The following is a 19,034-nucleotide window of genomic DNA, read 5'->3' on the forward strand; positions in this document are numbered from 1 at the left end:
ACAGGGCTTTGTATCATCCCCCTCCTGCCCCGCCCCCTGGAGCTGGAGTTACAGGCAGTTATGAGCCACCCTACCTGGGTGCTGGGAACTGAACTCAGGTCCTCTGCAAGAGCAGCAAGCACTCTTAACCAACCTCTCTGGCAAGGGCCATGGCTGATCTCAAGTTCCCTATGTAGCTGAGGATGACCTTGAACTCTTGATCCTCTCATCTCCACCCACAACTTCTAGGGATATAGGCGTGCACTACCATGCCTGGTTCTATCCAATGCTGAGGATGGAAGCCAGGGCTTCTTGCAGGTTACGAGACTTCTCTATATCCCCTGCTTGTCTAATTCCAAGAGCTCTTCGTTGGGTCAGTTGTGAATGCCTCTAGAAAGAAAACAGTTATAACTGATTTCTAGTCTTTTCTGGTCTAGCTATCTTAGCTGTACTCTTGCACAGTAAGCAGTGTGCATGCATTTAGGTTTGAATGAACCTTGCCTTTACAGATGTGTTGAGCTGCATTACAACCCGGGTGTTAAGACAGTGCTGTGTCATAAAGCCAACAACCTGAATACTTGATCCACATGACTACAATTACTACCCTTCCTTGTTTTCGATTTAAAGATACAAATTAACCAGTAAGCAAAGAGACTAGAGGAGTTTCAGATCACAATGATGCAGTATTCACCCCATAATCAAAATATCACAGTTCAATAGTCAGATCTCTCTCTACATAGAGAAGGTCTTGTCTCTTACATGGCTCAACATCTCAGATCAGTACCAATATATATCTTGTAATCCTTAAAAAAATTAGATGATGCAGAAGTGCTTTTCAAATAAACAACAGTAGTTCTAAAGAGAAAAACAGCATTTTTCCCATCTTAAGGCTTTTTGTTTTATTTTGTTTCGAGAGACAGTTTCAGATTGCCCAATGCTAGCCTTGACGTCTCCATTCTCTTGCCTCCATTTCCCAAACACTGTGTTAACAGGTGTGTGCCAACATGTCAAGCTAAGACCTTTTAAAAATTAACTGGCATTTTTAAAAATCATTTCTCAACTGAAATAAGGTCTGGATAGCAATCTGGCTATATGAGAAGGGGTTCTGTATTTATTCTAAAAGGGAAGAAAAATCCACTCTTTAAAGAGGCATGAGTCAAAATAAAAAGGATGGTTAATTTACAGGGAAGAATCGAAATTTAACTCCAAGAATTCCGGGTTTCTAGCATTTTGAACTATGACTAAAATCTACGATTTCATACTCTCCTAAGACAGTAAGGATTCTACTAACAGCCCACCCACTCTTTTGGATATCTGTGTGGTTTCAGAAAGTTCAAAAATGGGGCAATGCTAATGATTTTCATTGTCATCTGGCTTTTGTGAGACAGGATCTCACATAGCCCAGGCTATCTTTGAACTCACTATGTAGCAAGGATAATCTCAACTCCTGACCCTCCAGCCTTCATTTCTCTAGTTCCAGGCTAGCAGGCTGATCCACCCCAAAAGGCTTGCTGGTGATCTTTTGATTCAGAAGATGATACTGCATCGATACCCAAAGGGGGAAAAAAAGGCACACAAGCAAGCACCCCGAATGATAAAGGAGTGATGGGGAGACTCTTGCACAGATGACAGGGAAGGCTGCCAGGCGCTTACTCATCAGTGGCAAGAGCATGGAAATGGAAAAGGAGTGACAACAGATGTGGAGCACAGTAGCATGACTCACACTATGCCGGTAGAATGGGTCAACTTTGGTGGGGTATTTGTCAAACTGCAAAGGGATCAAAGCAAAAGCTAGTTACTTTAGCTGCATGTTTAGCTGCACCTCCAATGGAGGTGACCCACTAAACACACTTCTGAGCCAACCTCAAGGCGCACAAAAAAGCAAGTCTCCCAACAAGAAGTATCCAGAATGTAAATGCACAGTGATAAGCCCACCCAGTGTGCCCCACTCCTCAGGACCCCTGGATGCTACGTCTGGGGACTGGCACAAGGCAAACATCCAAAGTGGAGAAAACAGGCCGTTATCCAGATAAACCAGGAAAGTGCACACTGCGTCTGTACTGGACAGTTGTATGTCAACTTGACACAAGATAGTGTCATCTAAGAGGAGGGAACCTCAAAGGAGAAAGTGCCTCCAGATGATGGGCTGTAGAAAGGCTTAGGCATTTTTAAATTAGTGATCAATGGAGGAGGAACCAGCCCACGGTGGGTGGGACCATCCTGGGTTCTCTAAGAAAGCAGACTCAGAAAACCACGAGGAGCAAGCCAATAAGTAGCATTCCTCTGTGGCTTCTGCACCAGTTCCTGCCTCCAGGTTCTTACCCAGTTTGAGTTCCGGCCTTGGTTTCCCTCAGTGGACTGTGACTCTGGATATGTAAGTCAAATCAACCTTACCCTCCCCCAAACTGTTTTGGTCATGGTGTTTCATCACAGCAATAAAAACCCTAAGACACCATCTAATTCACGCCAAGAATTAACTCCCTGTAATTGTATCTTTTCTGTGGCAGGAAAACTACAGACTCTGCTGTCTCAGCAAAACATGTTACAGTACAAAATGAGTGACTTGGGGGAGGTCTTGGAGCCTTGCCTCTGAACAGAAAAGGTGTATTCTTTAAAACAAACAAACAAACAAAAATTGTTTGTATGCCTGTGTGCCTGTGTGATGTGCACAAGTATTCAGGTACCAAAGGATGCCAGAAGAGGGTGTTGAATCCCCTGCAGCTGAAGTTACAGGTGGTTGTGAGTTGTACAACATTGAGGCTGGGAACTGAACTTTGGTCCTCTGGAAGAACAGCAAGTGCTCTTAACCACTGAGCCATCTCTCCAGCCCTAAGTATCTCTTTAAATATTAAAGATTAGCAATACAACATTGTGATAGTCATTTACCATGGGCAGGTCTCTGTCTCACAAAATATATAGGATTCTACTATAGCACCATTCATTGGTATTCCTGGTTTCTAAAATAAATATCCCAGTTCTCCACACATGTGCCAGTCCCCAGACAAGACAGAGTAAACGCTATATCACTGCTGAGTTATATCTCTGTGGGATGCATCTGCCCCCACTGCCTGCTTGCTATCAGATATAATGTAAGTTTAGGGTACTGTGTCATATCACAGAATCACAAGAAGTATGGCAGTTCTAGGACAACAGGATTAGGGGAAATATACAATCAAAGAAGAGGCAGTATCCATAGTGAGCATCCTCTCAACAGGCCCCTTGCTTCTCTTCTCTTCACTCCCAATCTTTCCTAAGTATTTCTATATTGGTATTAAACATTTTTAGATCTGGGGCCAATCACCCAGCATGCACAAGCAAACACAATAACCCTTTAAGAAGTTAACAGGCCTTCATGTAAGTGTTTTGAAGGTACCCGGAATTAAATCTACCCATGGTGCCAATGATAGCCATGGAGAAAAATGTCTCGACTCTGATGTTCTAGAACCAGAGTTCATTAGCAAAGATGGACAAAACCCAAGGGATACGCCCTTCCCCATAGAGTTCCCTCTTCCCATCCCCTCTCCAGTGTCTCCCAATGCCCATGCCAACCCCCGAGCCAAGCTGCATGCTCTACTTATCCTCACATTTCTGCCTGGGGTACGCACCATGGGAGGTGCTGGCGTCGGCATGATGGCAGTGGGTGGGATGGCGTGGGGGAACGGTGTGAAGGTATGCTGGTGAGTGTGCTGATGCGTGTGCTGGTGCTGATGCTGGTGTTGATGGAACTCGGTCCGCAGGTAGGGTGGAGGACCCAGGGATGCCCCCCGGTCGGCGCTCTGAGAGGCCAGGAAGCGTGTGTTTAGTTCCTGCCTCAAGATATCTTGCTCTGGAAAAGAAGGAAAGGGAGATTATGGTGGTGGCACCTTTTCTTTCAGAACAGGACATCCTGGTTGCAGACATGTCCAGTGTGCATACAACATGTAAGTGCATGACAGGATAGCTATGAATTCGGCCTGACACAGAATCATGAACTTATTTAACATATTATGAGGTTCTTATTTTGTTTGAAACCGAGGTAGTCTCATGTAACCCAGAATGACTCTGAACTCCCCATACCGTAGAGAATGACCTTGAACTCCTGATCCTCCTGCCTCTGCCTCCTGAACTCTGGGATGGCAGGCATGCAACACTATACATGGTTTTAAGTAGCGGTATGGATGGAACCCAGGGCTTTATGCATGTTGGGCAAGCACTCTGCCAAGTGAGCTACATTAGCAGCATCACAATGAGGCTGCATGTGTGCGTGTGCGTGCATACATGTGTGGGTGTGTAAAACAGTGACTGTGTGGTTCTCCAGTGTAAACTTTATAGATGACAATGCCATGTCATAATGTCAAAAAGCTGGGCATAGTGTCTACAAGGACCGAGTGCCATGCAATGGATGGAGGATGCAGGGATAAGGACAATTTACTTGGGACACACAGGGGTGGAGTCAAAAGCAAGTTCAGTCACTTCCAGCCTAGCCTGCTTGGTGAGTACAAACTAGTGAAAGATTATCTCAAAACAACAACAAAAACAAGGTGGGTGCCTGTGCCCTGAGAAATACCACCCACAGTTGACATTTTTGCTTCTAGTCTCAGATAAACACATGTGCATGTACACACACACACACACACACACACACACACACACACACACACACACACAGACACAAGCATATTTAAGTACTGTGGTACAGTGAGACACACCAGTCATTCATTATATGTCTGTTAATAGCACCAGGTTCCCATGCCTTCTTCAAGGATTGGAATAGCTCTACAAAGTGGCGTAACATGGTCAGACTAGATCAACATCAGAGCTCAGGTTTGGTTAATACAATCAGGAGAAAAGAACACTAAAATCTATTACTAGGTCAGTTCGTGTGGTGTGTGTGTGTGTGTGCTCACACTCGAATGTGTGTTAGACATGTGTGTGGAAGTCAAATATCAACCTCAGGTGTCATTCCTCAGATGGGGTCTATATTTTTCTTTAAACAGACATTTACTTCTAATAGTTCATTAGATTTATTTATTTACTTATTTGTGTGTGGGTGTGTACATCACCACAGGAAAATTTTGGGGAGTTGTTCTTCTTTCACCACGGGGCTTAGGGATGGAAGTCAGGTGGTCAGCTGTTGTGACAAATGCCTTTACTTACTAGCCATCTCACTGACGTCACCTTGGTTTTATGAGGTAAAGCTTTCACTGGCCTGTACCTCCCCAAGATGACTAAACTAGCTGGCCAGTGAGCCCTAGGATTCCTCCTGTCTCTATGTCCCCAGTGCTGGGATCTCAAGTGTGTACTACCATCCCTGTTTTTTATATGTGGGCTTTAGGGACTGAACTGGGGACCTCAGCTTTGCAAGGCAAATCCTATATTGAGTTTTCCCCCTAGCCTAAGCATGTCTGTCTTTAAAATTCTTGGATATATTGTCACCTCAACAGAATATAAAGAGGGCCCCACTGGAGAGATGGCTCAGCAGTTAAAAGCTCATATTGTTGTTGTAGAGGATCTGCCCTTAGTTCTAAGTACCCATGTCAGACAGTTCACAATCCCCCATAACTTCAGCTCCAGGGGATTCCCTCTTCTGGACTTTTTGGTTACCTACACACATGTGGATGTGGTGTACACGTACACACACACACACACACAACACACACACACACACACACACACACACACACACACACAGACACACACACACACACACATATACACGACTAAAAATTAAAATAATAAAAAAAACATAATACAAGATAGAAGGGGGTCTTATTTGACAAAATAAACCCCTATACCAACTCATAATCTAAAGATTCTGGAATGGAACATACAAGCTCATAATTGCTGCCACAGTTTAAATGTGTGCCACTGAGCACATGCCATCTAATTTGCACTTAGTGGTGATGCCATAAAAAAAAAAAAATGGTATGACTTAGGCACTTCCTTTCTTGTTCAGCATCAAATTCAGCACGGCTTTGCTGGGCAATTTGGTATTTACCTTTGCTGAACCTCAGTCACATAAGATTTGAAGACTCAAAGAACACATCCAAGAGGGGTGGAAACTGTGAAGTAACATGTTCCAGTAATGAGGTGACCTTCGAGGGGCACTGGGAATATAGGTGTACCAATGAGACTGCCTCATCTTACCTGAGTAAGTGCTCCCTGCGGGATGCCCGGGCACCTGCAGACTTCCAGATGTCAGCGGTGGGGGAGGAGGCAGAGCAGTGGGCGGGGCGAACATATTGGGGTGATGTGAGTGTGCAGGGGGCTGGAGGGTGGGTGTGAAGCTGTGCAGGGGGCTGTGGTTGGGCAGCGAGAGGGGAAAAGGAGACGCAGAGGGGTGGTGGGAGATGTGAGGAGGGGCGGGTTGGGTCTTGGCTGGAGTGCTGCTTCTGCTGCTGCTGTTAGAATAAGAAAGAAAAGGGAGAAAGTCAGCAATTCCTTTTTAGTTGTCTGATTTTTGTTTTCTTTATTACAGTAAAAGACTTTTTCTTGAGACAGGTTTCCTGTAGCTCAGGCTGGTCTCATCTCACTATACATCAGAGGATGACCTTGAACTCATGACCCTCAGGCACCATTTCCTCAGTGCTGGAATCACAGCTGTGTACCACCATGCCCAGTTTATACAGTGCTGGGGATGGAACCCAAGATTCCATGCCCACTCGGCAACCACTCTACCAAATGAGCTATATCCCCAGGGAGGGAGGGAGGCAGGAGTCAGTACTTGGCTGGTGAGATAGCTCAATGGGCAAAGGCTCTTGCCAACAGTCCAATGACCAGAGTTGAATCTCTTGAGATCCACATGATGAAAGCAGAGAACCAAATTCTACAGCATACCCTCTGACCACCATACCTGGCATGGATGTGCCCACATACAAACACACACACACACACACACACACACACACACACACACACACACACACACACGCAAATAAATACACAAATGAAATTTTAAAAATCCTATCTCCCTGCCTATAGCCTTTCCTCTTCATCATTGTTCCCTGGCACCCATTAGCCTTGTGAACCACAGACAGGTGTGCACCACTCTGGCTACTCTATACAGAAGCCAGGAGCTACTGTTCCATTTCTGGATGGACCCCCACACCCTATTCAGGTGGCTCCTCCTGCCTCAATGTTAGGACCCCTCTTATTTCTGCTGCAAAAATGGAAGGCAGTAACAAAGATGGAGCCTGGGGACAGTGGTGGAGTTAGAATTAGGACCCCGGAGGCTGATCTCCCCCTCTTCTTGGCAGGTATCGCTTGTGCAGCTGTGTCAGCTGTCCTTTGGGAAGCCTGATGAAGTCATAAGGGAACCTGGCTCTCCATCAGGAATCCTCTTTCAACGAGGCTTGGTGCAGCACAGTGGTAGAAAGATCCTCTAACAAAAGAACCCAAACTCCTAGGGTCCGAGGCCTCTGGAAACACCAGCATAGCTTTCTTAAAATGCAGCCCCCAAAGAGGCATAGAGCCTCCCTCCTCGAGACTCTCTGAGGAAAAATCTTCAGGTGTGCCTCAGCATGCTTGCCCTGCTCCAACCCCTGCTCTCTGCATGGGTGCCCTGGTACAACCTCTAACTTTTGTTTGTTTACTTGTTTGAGACAGGGTTTCTCTGTCTAGCCCTGGCTGTCCTGGCACTTGCTCTGTAGACCAGGATGGCCTCGAACTCACAGATCTGTGCCTCTGCCTCCTGAGTGCTGGGATTAAAGGCATGTGCTGCCATGCCTAGCTCCTCCAACTTTTTTTTTGAAGCCACCTTTCCCTCCTTTCTATATTACCTCAAGTCCCTGAAGGAATTTTATTTCAACTTCACCTTGTCCTCAACACCCAATCCAAGAGACCCACACTCCACCAACAGTTCCTTTCCCTGTCTTTCAATCTCACTGACTAAAAACCAGGGCAAGTTGCAAACATACACTAGTGACCCCTGCCCCATGGAAGATAAGGTCACTCACCTCAAGCTGTTGAGACTCAGGCTACTGCTGTTGTAGGCTGACAGTGGCTGCGAGAGGCTCTGAGAAGAGGGATGAGACTGAACTGGAGGAGGAAGGGCCTGCTGGAGCAGATGACTGGGGGACTGTGGTGGCCGGGGTGGCCGCTGCACCTGAGGCTGTGGGGCAGGCTGCAGCTGGGCTTCTGGGGGACCTTGGGCTGGCTGTGTACTTGGAGGAGGAAACTGGGGCGGAGCCTCCGTGCGCTGGACCAAGTCTGGGTCTGGAGATGGAATTTGGAGCTGGAGTTCCGCCTGGGGCTGGGATGGTAGCCGGGGTAGCTGAGGATGAGGGTCTTTGAGCACCACAGGTTCAAAGACGGGCTCTTTGCAACAGTCCTGGCTCTTCTCCTGACTTCTCTCTAGACCCGAGATCTTGGGGACAATTGGCCCTGCATCTTGGTTGTTGTGTTCAGGCAGCGGGCCAACACCTAACTCTGGATCTGAATGAGAGAGAGAAGAGACAAAAACAGGGGGACTGTGAAAGACAGCAAGGGAGAGAGAAGGACAAGCAATCTTTACAAAGATATGGAACATTCCCAACAAGGCTCTACATCTGCCACCTGGCACTCTGATTCCCATAGTTTCGGGAATGTACACCATTAGTAACTTCAGCTCCCTGGGATCCATCCCCTTTTTCTGACCTCTGGAGGCACCAGGCACAAATGTGGTACACAGATATACACGCAGGAAACCACCCAGATGTGTTAAAAAAAAAAAAAAAAAAAAAAGCATAAAAATGGAAACACCCTAAAAGGACTTTTTTATATGTATGGAGAGGAAATGGAAATGGGTGATAATATTGTCTCCAATGAAGGCTAAGGAAGTGACTCAGGTGTACAGCCCTTGTCTAGAATGCCACCTTCCCCTGCTAGAAGCCAGAGGTGTAGTTCAATATAGAGTGCCTGCCAAGGATACCCTATCGAAGGGCTAAAGGTATGTCCTAGTCTACATGAAGTTCCATCCCCAGTACCATTCAAACCAAACAATAAAATGTGAAGTTGGAGGGGAAAGAAGTGGCTTGCTCTAGTTGTCCAGACATTTGATAACTGTACGTTCTTGTGGTTGTAACTATGTCACTACACCCCCCACCCCCACCCCCACCCCCGACCCCGGAACCTGTTCTACAGGCTAGCTACAGTAAGGGCATGACACCATGAATTCACACTTCTCTTGCATGTACAAGGCCCTGGGGGTCAATCCCAAATAGAAACCAAAAGATCCAAAAGATAAAAAAAAAATACAAACAATGATTTTTTTTTACAATAACAAATATCATGCAATTCTTGGAAATTTTCTTCTTAGAGGAAAATTATAGGGCTGTACATTTTTTTGCAATGTATCCTAAATCTTTTATTAGTGCTTATTATGCAAAATCTGCAAATAAAAAGAGAGGAGGGAGGGAGACTGAGAGGAGTCAAATATCTAAGAAGCAGTTCTCATTAGACGATGCCAACCCCTAGAAGAAGACTTTTAGAAATGTATAGTGTGCTATTTGGCTGTGACAATCACTGGAGGGCATTATTGAGTCATTTAAAAATGGATTTTATTTTTATTGATGTGTTTTTATTTCCCCAGTTTGACTGACTGTATCCTTGAAGTGTAAGCCAAATAAAGCCCTCCTTTCTTACGTTGCTTTAGTTTGGTATTTTGTCAGAGCAATGTAAAGGAACTAATACAGAAAGGTGGTTTAGAGTTTGGGATCTTGCCAGAGGTGATGGTGCACACCTTTAATTCCAGCATTTGGGAAACAGAGGCAGACAGATCTCTGTGATTTTGAGGCCAGTCTGGTCTACAAAGAGAGTTCTAGAACAGTCAGGGCTGTGTAGAGAAACCCTGCCCCTCCCCTCAAGAAAGTTTAAGGGCAGTGAGTACTACCTAGAAAGAAGCTAAATCCAAACAAAAATAACCCAAACAAACCAACCCACAAAATCAACAAAAGATGGCATCTCTCATGGTCCATAGTTACATAATGAGCTAAACCCTTTTAACAAGGAAACAAACAGAAGCCACCTGGACAAAATTATACTAAGGAATGTAAAAAATATTGTCACTTTGGTCTCAATGCTGAAAGTTATCAGTGTAAAACTATACATGTATACACAGGCTGACAAAACTACATAGAAAAACATGGCTCCGAGCATATGATTTTTTTTTCTTAACTTCTCAATGTTTGTAACATGAAAATGTACTGCCAGGCAAGAAACAAAAAAAGGGGATATTACTTTTTAAAATGAGCTCCTCCACCCTCAAAGAATTCACTGATTCAAGTCTTTTAGAATTCTCACCTAGGGGAGGGATTTATTTATTTATTTATTTATTTACTTATTTATTTAATGTAGGCCACCCACCAGAATGGTGCAGTAGATAAAAGGTGCATGCCACCAAGCCTGAGTTTGATCCCTGGGTACATGAGATAGGAGATAAGCAACACCTGCAAGTTGCCCTCTGACCGCCACACATATGTGGTGGCATACATGGGAATGCACACAAAATACAAATAAACAAACATACAAGATAAAGGGTGGCTTCTGTGAAATTACCCAGGATGGGTTAATCCGATAGGGACCGTAGCCTAAGACCCAGGATGATCACACCTATTTCACGTTTCCCTCCACCTGACCCAACACTGATGGAGCACCATCAGCTTATGCCCAATGCTCCTAATACCACAAAGTCAATGATCTGCCGCCAAGAGGCACATCAGACACCGATTTAACAGTGGCCATCTATGATGGTGAGTCTTTACTGTCAACTTAACAGCATGCAGAATCACCATGGAAACACATCTCTGGGTGTGTCCACAATGCAGTTTCTATACAAGTTACACTGGGGCAGGAGGACCCACCGCCAAGGAGGGCAGCACTGGCTAGCCACAGACTGGGATCCTGTACTTATGAAATGGAGACAGCAAGCTGAACACCAGCATTTATTTCTCTGTGCTTTCTGACTGTGGATGTCGTGAGATATAACACTTTCTGCACTGGCCACCATGCCTTTCCCATCATGATGGGCTGTCTTCCCTCCTTAAGCTGTTTCTGTCATGTGTGTGTTCCCAGCAAGAACGGTACCTAATACTCTGCATGATCAGGTTTTGCTACAGAACAAAGGGCCTTTCATGACCAACCCCAATTGCTAAACATTTCATTTCCTTTGTTGCTTTCAGAAAATAAGAGTGATGAGGGCTTGTGAAATAGCAGATAAAGGCGCTTGCTGCTATGACCATCTGAGTTTGATCCCCCAAACCCATGCTGTGGAAGAAGATGAACTTCAGCAAATACTCCTCTGACTTCTACATGGGTGCTTGCACTTGTAAACACACATACACACACACATACACACACACATACACACACACATACACACACACACACAGAGAGAGAGAGAGAGAGAGAGAGAGAGAGAGAGAGAGAGAGAGATGTAATTTTTTAAAGGTTAAAAAAATAGTGATGAGGGGCCAAGTCCATGGAAGATCAAAATTAGAATGAAAGAACTAGCCTGGCATCTCTTGGGGCTGGGGCTGGATGCTTCCAATATTGTTTAAGAACCCCAGAATCTCAACTTCACACACAGTCCTCAAGCTGTATGGGATGGGCCAGGAAAAGAGCAGGCAAGTTTTGAATCCCATCATTTGCCCAGCACAGTGTGAGGACATGAGAATATGCCACCTAAGTGAGTGCAGTGCAGACCTGGCTCAGTGCAGACTTCAGAGACTGCCAACACACCAATAAAATCCTTCTTGAAAATGAAATGACCTACCTCATACAGCAACCATGTTCTCACCTCGCTCTCCCTCTCCCTCCTGTTTCCACCTCCCCAGTTCTAGGACGGAAAGTGTGTTACTACACTTAGTTTTTCGTTGTTGTTGCTGTTGGTGGTGGGGTTTTTTTGCATGTTCCTTCTAGGACCCTGAACTCATGCCTTCCCGCTTGCATAGGAAGCATGAGACCAACTGAGCCAGTGCTCACAGCAAATTTTCACCAAGTTCCCAGAGCTGTCACATGTGGGTACAGGAAGAAGCTCTGCCTTCAGAGCTTCAACCAACACCCTAAAAGCAAACAGTGTCCTCTCGGAGTCATACTCCTGTCCTGTCCCCAGGGGTTTATGGTGAGAACTGGGCTTCTCCTTGGGAGAGAAATCCTCTATTTGGCAAATGTATCCTGTATATTCTCCTGAGGGCCAGGCATGAAACTGCTCCCCAGTCTGTTCACACTACTCGCTGTGATAGAAATGGAACTAAGCCGTTGATTGTTTAGTTAAAAAAAGGAAAAGTGGAATTTCAATTTTTCCCCCCTCAGTTAAGTTTTGAATTCCATCATCTCCAAGTGTACCTTACAACCTCAACATTCCAATGTAGTCACATGAACACCGGGTGGGAGCCTGATAGAAGCCCGCCATTATTTTTGTGGGACACTGGGCCTAGTGTTTCTCTTTTCCTTTTATTTTTGAGACAGAGTATCATATACTCCAGGCTGGCCTTGAGTTCCATATGCAGCCAGAGAAGACCTTGAACTTCAGATCTCCTACTGCCAATACTCTCTTCCTTAGGAGATTACAGGTGTGCACCACAATGCCTAGTTTATGCAGTGCTGGGATCAAGCCCAGGGCTTCATGAATGCCAGACAAACACTGGGCTACATCCCCAGTTTTCTTTTTCTTTTTTCTTTTTTAAAGGCCCAGTCTACTAATCATTAAGTTGACTTTCGGTGTGCATAAAAATGTGTGGTTTATGTACATGGATATGTGGGGGTATGTGTGCCTGTGCATCTATATGCAATTCTGGCAGGGGACATCAGGTCCCTTGTTCTGTCACCCTCCACATTATTTCTCTGAGACAGGACCTCTTTCTGAACCTGGAGCTAGACTGTGGCCCAGAAAGTCCCAATGATCTTCCTGTCTCCATATTCCTCTAAGTGTTGGGATTACAGGCATATACCATGGAGTTCTGGGGATTTGAACTCAGATCTTTATGCTTGCACAGTAAGCATGCTTACCTACTGAGCCTGATCACCAGACCCCTTAAGTTCATTTTTACAACCCATCTGTGTAATACATTCTTAGTAGGAAAATAGCATCTCTTGCCATTTTCAGATCAGTGTCAAGGCCACACTGGGCAACTTAGCAAGAACTTGTCCCAAAATTTAAACATTCCTTCAAGTGCTGGGATGTAGTTCAGCTATAGAACACATGCTTGAAATCCTCCAATGAGGGGCTAGGGTGTGGCTTATCAGAACAGCTGCTGCCTAGAAAGGCACTATACTAGCAGTTGACAAGAAACATCACTGGAGAGTGTAGGGTAGTGAAACACACTGGTGACATAACTGGGTGTTTATGGAGAGGGTGGTCCATCCAGAACTGAGCTAGGAGGGGCTGTGACAGTGGTCATGCTGGGCTGCAGCATATGGCAGATAGGCCAAGCAGACATAGCTTTCCACTGTTGAAGAAGCAGAAAAATGACACACTTATCTGAAAGTTTCCCTGAAGGACACGTGCCTGAGCACTTCAGTGAAGAGAGGGTAGTTCCCAAGCCTCAAATCCACTTCTACTGCTCTGCTGACCCGAACCATCTGTAGGCAAGGGCTGCTACATGTCTACTACTTGGCTCTGGACACTGATCTGCAGCACTTTGTCAGAGAGGTTATTTCTGATAGCTGAAGTCAACCATCTTTACCACACACTACACTTGTGGAGACTTGCAACCTCAAGTTTGTATTTGAATGTGCTCTCCTCTTTATGATACATTGAGGACAAGAAAACAAACATAGATGAAAATGACAAGAGATATTTTCATCTGCCTTGGTTTTCTTGTTGCCTCCTCCCACCTCAGCCTCCTAAGTAGTTGGGATTTCAGGCCCAAGCCACCATACTTGACTTAGCCACTTACTTAAAGCTAGACACTGTCAACAGCCCCTCTAATGACATGTTATGCCACACTTGCTGCTTGTGTGGCTTAGGCACTAACTTTTAAACTAATACAGAACACATCATTTTACAGAATCTTTTACTATATCTTTTCCCCAAATATAAGCAAATGAATATATATTTGGATATCAATACAGCTTATCGCTGTTGGGGTTTTAATACAACTTTAGCTTTTTTAAGACATTAATTTATGTGTATGAGTATGTGCATGTATCTGTAGGTGCCTACAGAGACCAGGAGAGACCATCAGATTGGATCCCTTGGAATTGGAGATACAGATGGTTTAGCTGCCAGACATGGATGTTGGGAACTGAACTCAGGTCCTCTGCAAGAGCAGCAAGTGCTCTTAAAGGCAGAGCTATCTCTCCAGCCCTTCAGCTTCAGGTTTTTTGAGACAGAAGGATAGGTCTCTTTAAATCTTATACTTCCTTCAGTTCTGAGCACAGTGTCACCCATAGCCTGAATGCCTGATTCTTTAACTACATAATAATCAATTTACAAAAATCTAAGCAAGTTTCTTTATAAATGCAATTCTAAAAGGAAAAAAATCACCATAATGAGAAAAACACTCAATAAACAATTACACATTAAGCCAGAAAAATTATGCCACTTTGGAGTCGTTTCTGTAATTGGACAGTATACTGCAATAAAATAATAGCATATAATACAAGCCAATGGGAAATAATTAGATGTCATTTTGATGTTTAAGGAGCCATTTTCCATATATAATAAAACTAATGTTCTGCTTTGGATCATAAAGGATTCTAATAGCTTGGTTATTTCTGTATTACAAGAAAAAAAAAGTAGGGCAATCAAAAGCATGGAGTTTTTTAATAACCAGGAATGGGTGGGCCCGGCTGGTGTCTGCCTTTGGTATGCATATATGTGGACTCCCCCACAGCCTACAGCCTTCATGAACACAAACACAGAGAAGGGAAAGTAAATAAGAAAATATAAACAGTCTTACACCAGGGAATGGTTATGCAGAAGGGTCACAGGATTTTTAGCCTGAATGCTTTACATATTTATGTTTAGCTACTTATTCTGTACATGTGTATGAGTGGTGCATGTGTATACATGTGAATGGGTAGGTATGGGAGCATGTGTACATGTGTGAGGACAGAGGTGTCTTCTTCAATTCTTACTGTTCAAAAGATTGACTTATAGCCAAATGTGGTGGCTCATGCCTTTGTTCACAGCACAGGTGGAGCTCCGTGAGTTCAAGGCCAGCCAGGTCTACATACAGAGTTCTAGGCTAGCTTGGTTCTACAGTATGGCACTTTCTCAAATTTGTTTTTTTTTTTTATTTCTTTTTATTTGTATGTGTTTGAAGTGGTAATAGTGTGTGTGTGTGTGTAAGTGCCTGGAGGCCAGAAGAGAGTATTGGATGCCCTGGAACTGGAGTTACCGGCAGTATCATGCCACTGAATGCAGGTGGGTAAAGGCACTTTTGGTCAAGCCTGGAGACCCGAGTTTGATCCATCAAATCCAATGGTGGAAGGAGAAGACAAACTTCTTTGTAAGCTGTACCCTAACATCCATACAAATAAGCTTGCCCACTCTCTACCCCAAAATAAACAAATGCAAAAACCTGGGAAGAGGGATGTCTGTGACCACCCTAATGCAGGGAGAACCGAGACAGGCAGATCCTTGGAGTTTCTAGCACCCCAGTGTCACCAACCATTGAGTACCCGATTAAGGGAAAAGACGCTGCTTGAAAAGATAAGGTTGCTGGGCAGAGTGGCACATGCCTTTAATGCTGGCGCTCAGGAGGCAAAGGCAGGCGGATCTCTGTGAGTTTTAGGCCAGCCAGGGCTACAAAATGAGACCCTATCTCAAAAACAAAGAAGATAACATGGGCAATGATCAAAGAAGACACCAGATGTTGATATGTGGCCCCTACTTCCATGTGCATGTATACAACACACATGCAAATAAAAGCATGCAAAAAGAAGGCTTGAAATGCTGGTCCGAAGTGGAGTGTGGGCATAGAATCCCCCAGTGAGAAAGCGGGGAGTGTGGCTGAGTGGTAGACCACTGGCTGAGCACACAAGAGGCCCTATGTTCAATCCCTGGTACGGGAAAAGTAAATAAATAACCAGGAAATGGTAAGGGACAATGAATTACAGACAGAAAGCTCAAACAAAGACAAAGCCGTTGTACCTCATGGGATGGAAACAGGGTTTCATCCAAACACAATAAAAATCTCCAGCAAAGAAGCCAGCAGCATGGCTCATGGGTTAAAGGTGCTTGCTGTCAAACCTAATGACTTAAATTTGATCCCTGGTATCCGCACGGTGGAAGAAGACAGACAAGCAACTCTAGCAAGCTGTCCTTTCCCCTCCACACATGTGCCTTGGTATGTGTGTACCCCACACACACTAAATAAATTAACTTAGTTTCAGAAATCTTTGGCATAGCAAAACAGGCTTGGGTCACAAAGAAAACTACATGAAATAAAAAAAAAAAGGAAAACTGATTCATAAACCATGGGCTTCTCTAAGAATTCAGGAGATAAGAAAGACTGTAGTTTTAAAGAGTTTAAGAAATTACTAATTAGGGCTGGCGATGGTGCACATGAGGCACAAGTATAGGTGTGCAAGTCTGATGGTCAGAGTTACATCTCAGATCCCATGAGGAACAGTGGACAGACTCCAGAAAGTTCTCTTCTGACCTCAGTGCATGTGTACCTGGGTACACACACACACACACACACACACACACACACACACACACAGAAAGAGAGAGAGAGAGAGAGAGAGAGAGAGAGAGATAATAAATAAAAGTTAACTGATTAGATATCTAATGTTCTGATCCTATTTTTCAGTTACAAAGGTTTTTTTTTTTTTTTAAATTTACGCATTTGTGTTTATCAGGGTGTATGCCACATGTGTTTAGGTTTCTGCAGAGGCCTATCCCTTGGAGTTGGAATTACAGGCAGTGTGAACCACTCAACTTGGATGCTGGGAACTGAATTTGGGTCTGATAAGCCATCTCCCAAATCCTGGGGCTCCCTATCTGCCCAGCCTAATTGGTGAGTTCCAAGCCAGTGAGAGCCCTGTCTCCATGAGTGGATGGCTTCTGAGCAACACCACTGTATCACTAACCTCGACTGGAATAAACACGAGTGTGCATGCACACCTACACCTATGTACACACACGTGTACACACACACACACACACACCCTCTTCTTTAGTACTGTAACAAACATGTACATGTCTATTAAATTACCCTCCCCCTTTGTTTTAAAAACAGGATGTCATGGCGAGCCTTCAACTTCTTGTGTAACTGAGGATGTTCCTGAACTTCTGATCCCCCTGTCTCCACTTCCTGGGCCCTGGGATTACAGATGTGCATGCACCACCTCACATGGTTCACATAGTGTTGGGATGCAATCCAGGATTCCAAGTATCCTAGCAAGCTCTCTACTAGCTAAACTACACCCCCCAGCCCTTAATCTTTGCTTTTTAATCTGTCTGTGATTAAATGTCTTGTCCCAAACAGCAAGTCCTCTAAGCCTATGGTTTGTGTTGCTTTTCTGTGCACAGAAGGCACAAGTAGCAGAAGCACCCACAAATCAGGCAAATTCGTGATGGAAAGAGTCTAAGGTTACAGACTCCAAGGAACGGGTCGGTGTGGGGGAGAACCTTCAATGTTTATAAAAAGCATCTGGGCATTGTCCTCCTCCACATGGTAATGAACTTATTAGTATGCAGAACCGGGATGACCTAATGTTCCTTACTCACTCCTTCCACAATATGTAACAAGCTTATGTGATATAGAATTTGGTCCTCCCAAGGAAGCACCTCCCAAGCATTAGCCAGGAAATGGCCTGTAGAAGGTTGACATCCCCTCCTTTTAAGAGGACATGGAAAAGGTCTTTAGACCCTTACCAGCCACTCCCCCTCCTCCCAGCTATTTGTACAAAATTCTGCTATAACTGCACTTGGCCAGGGGCCCGAGGGACTCTGAGGTGCTGGGGTATATAGGCTGGGAAAGGTTAATTAAGGGGCTCCATCTATGTGGCTATGGGGAAGTCATCCATCATTCATGTTCAGTGAAGACTTTCCACTGAGGCTGCTTTGGTGTCACTCACACTCCTGTCAGTGACCCATCACTCATGCTCTGAGTTAAACCAGTAAACTCAGTGGTTCCCCAGGGTGAACTTTGATGGAATCATACTTCAGTGTATCATTGGGGTCCTTATGAGGAGTGGGTGATGTAATTTACAAAACTTACAAAACACACACATACACACACACACACACACACACACACACACACACACACACACACACGTGTGTGTACGCCTGTATAAAGCCTTCAACAGAGGGCTCAGTTGATTCCCAGTACCAGAATTTTTTAATATAATTAATTTTCATATTAAAATGTTTATTGCTAATTGGCTACAACCTAATAATGAATCTAGACTGTATTTTGCTGCTAATTAAAACCTCAATAATAACAGGCAAGGACTCCTCTCCATGTCAAGGTGGAGCCTCAGGCTTCAGGGCTCTGAAACACTTCTCTCCCTGTCCTGGTGACTCTCACCTGTTCCTTTACGGTGCTGACGGTATACAGGGCAGAGCTGTGTGAGGGTATATGCTGGGAACTGAACTCAGGATCTCCTGCATGCTAGAGGGGCGCTGTCTGAGCCACTGCCTCAGACACAGCTCAAGATTCTCTGGCATCATACAGTCCCAGAAGGTAAATCCCTCTTGACCTGATTCAGTCCCATAGAATTAAGGCTTGACTCATTTACATATAATAATTTTAAGTAGCAGAAAATATAATTTAGCCATTTGTGACAGTTTTATACAGCCTTACACAATGTAGACTCACCTGGGAAGAGTCTCAAGGAGGGACTCTGGCCGGTGAGCCACATCCATGAGTGATTTTCTTCAAAAAAAAAAAAAAGAAGTTTTTAATTTTGTTTTTATTTATGTCTTTGTCTGTATATATGCCACATGCATGTGGCAGCTAGGATAGGGCAGGGAATTCCCTGGAACTGGAGTTATAGGCAATTGTGAGTCACTCAACTTAGGTGTTGGGAATTGAACTTGGGTTTACCACCAGATCAGTGAGCACTCTTGAACCTAGAGCCGTTTTGTTCCAGGCTCCTGGACTGGTTTTCTTAACTGATTAATTGATGTAGTAATGCCT

At 44.6% G+C, this 19,034-nt stretch overlaps 1 protein-coding gene across 3 annotated transcripts in view; it reads right to left on the reverse strand.

Annotated features, from left to right (window-relative positions):
* Window positions 1-19,034, reverse strand: part of Auts2 (activator of transcription and developmental regulator AUTS2) — a 1,069,576-nt gene that overhangs the window by 29,987 nt on the left and 1,020,555 nt on the right. For 2 of the 3 annotated variants that reach the window (XM_035444352.1, XM_035444350.1), the window contains exons 7-10: window positions 7,914-8,391; window positions 6,106-6,359; window positions 3,585-3,805; window positions 1,703-1,747 (exon numbers count right to left, since the gene is read on the reverse strand). In XM_035444352.1, coding sequence (XP_035300243.1) covers window positions 1,703-1,747; window positions 3,585-3,805; window positions 6,106-6,359; window positions 7,914-8,391 — 998 coding nt within the window. The remainder of the gene's footprint in view (window positions 1-1,702; window positions 1,748-3,584; window positions 3,806-6,105; window positions 6,360-7,913; window positions 8,392-19,034) is intronic. The other variant, XM_035444351.1, reaches the window with a different exon arrangement.

The sequence above is a fragment of the Cricetulus griseus genome, chromosome 4, assembly GCF_003668045.3.
Source record: "Cricetulus griseus strain 17A/GY chromosome 4, alternate assembly CriGri-PICRH-1.0, whole genome shotgun sequence".
In the NCBI taxonomy this organism is placed as follows: Eukaryota; Metazoa; Chordata; class Mammalia; order Rodentia; family Cricetidae; genus Cricetulus; species Cricetulus griseus.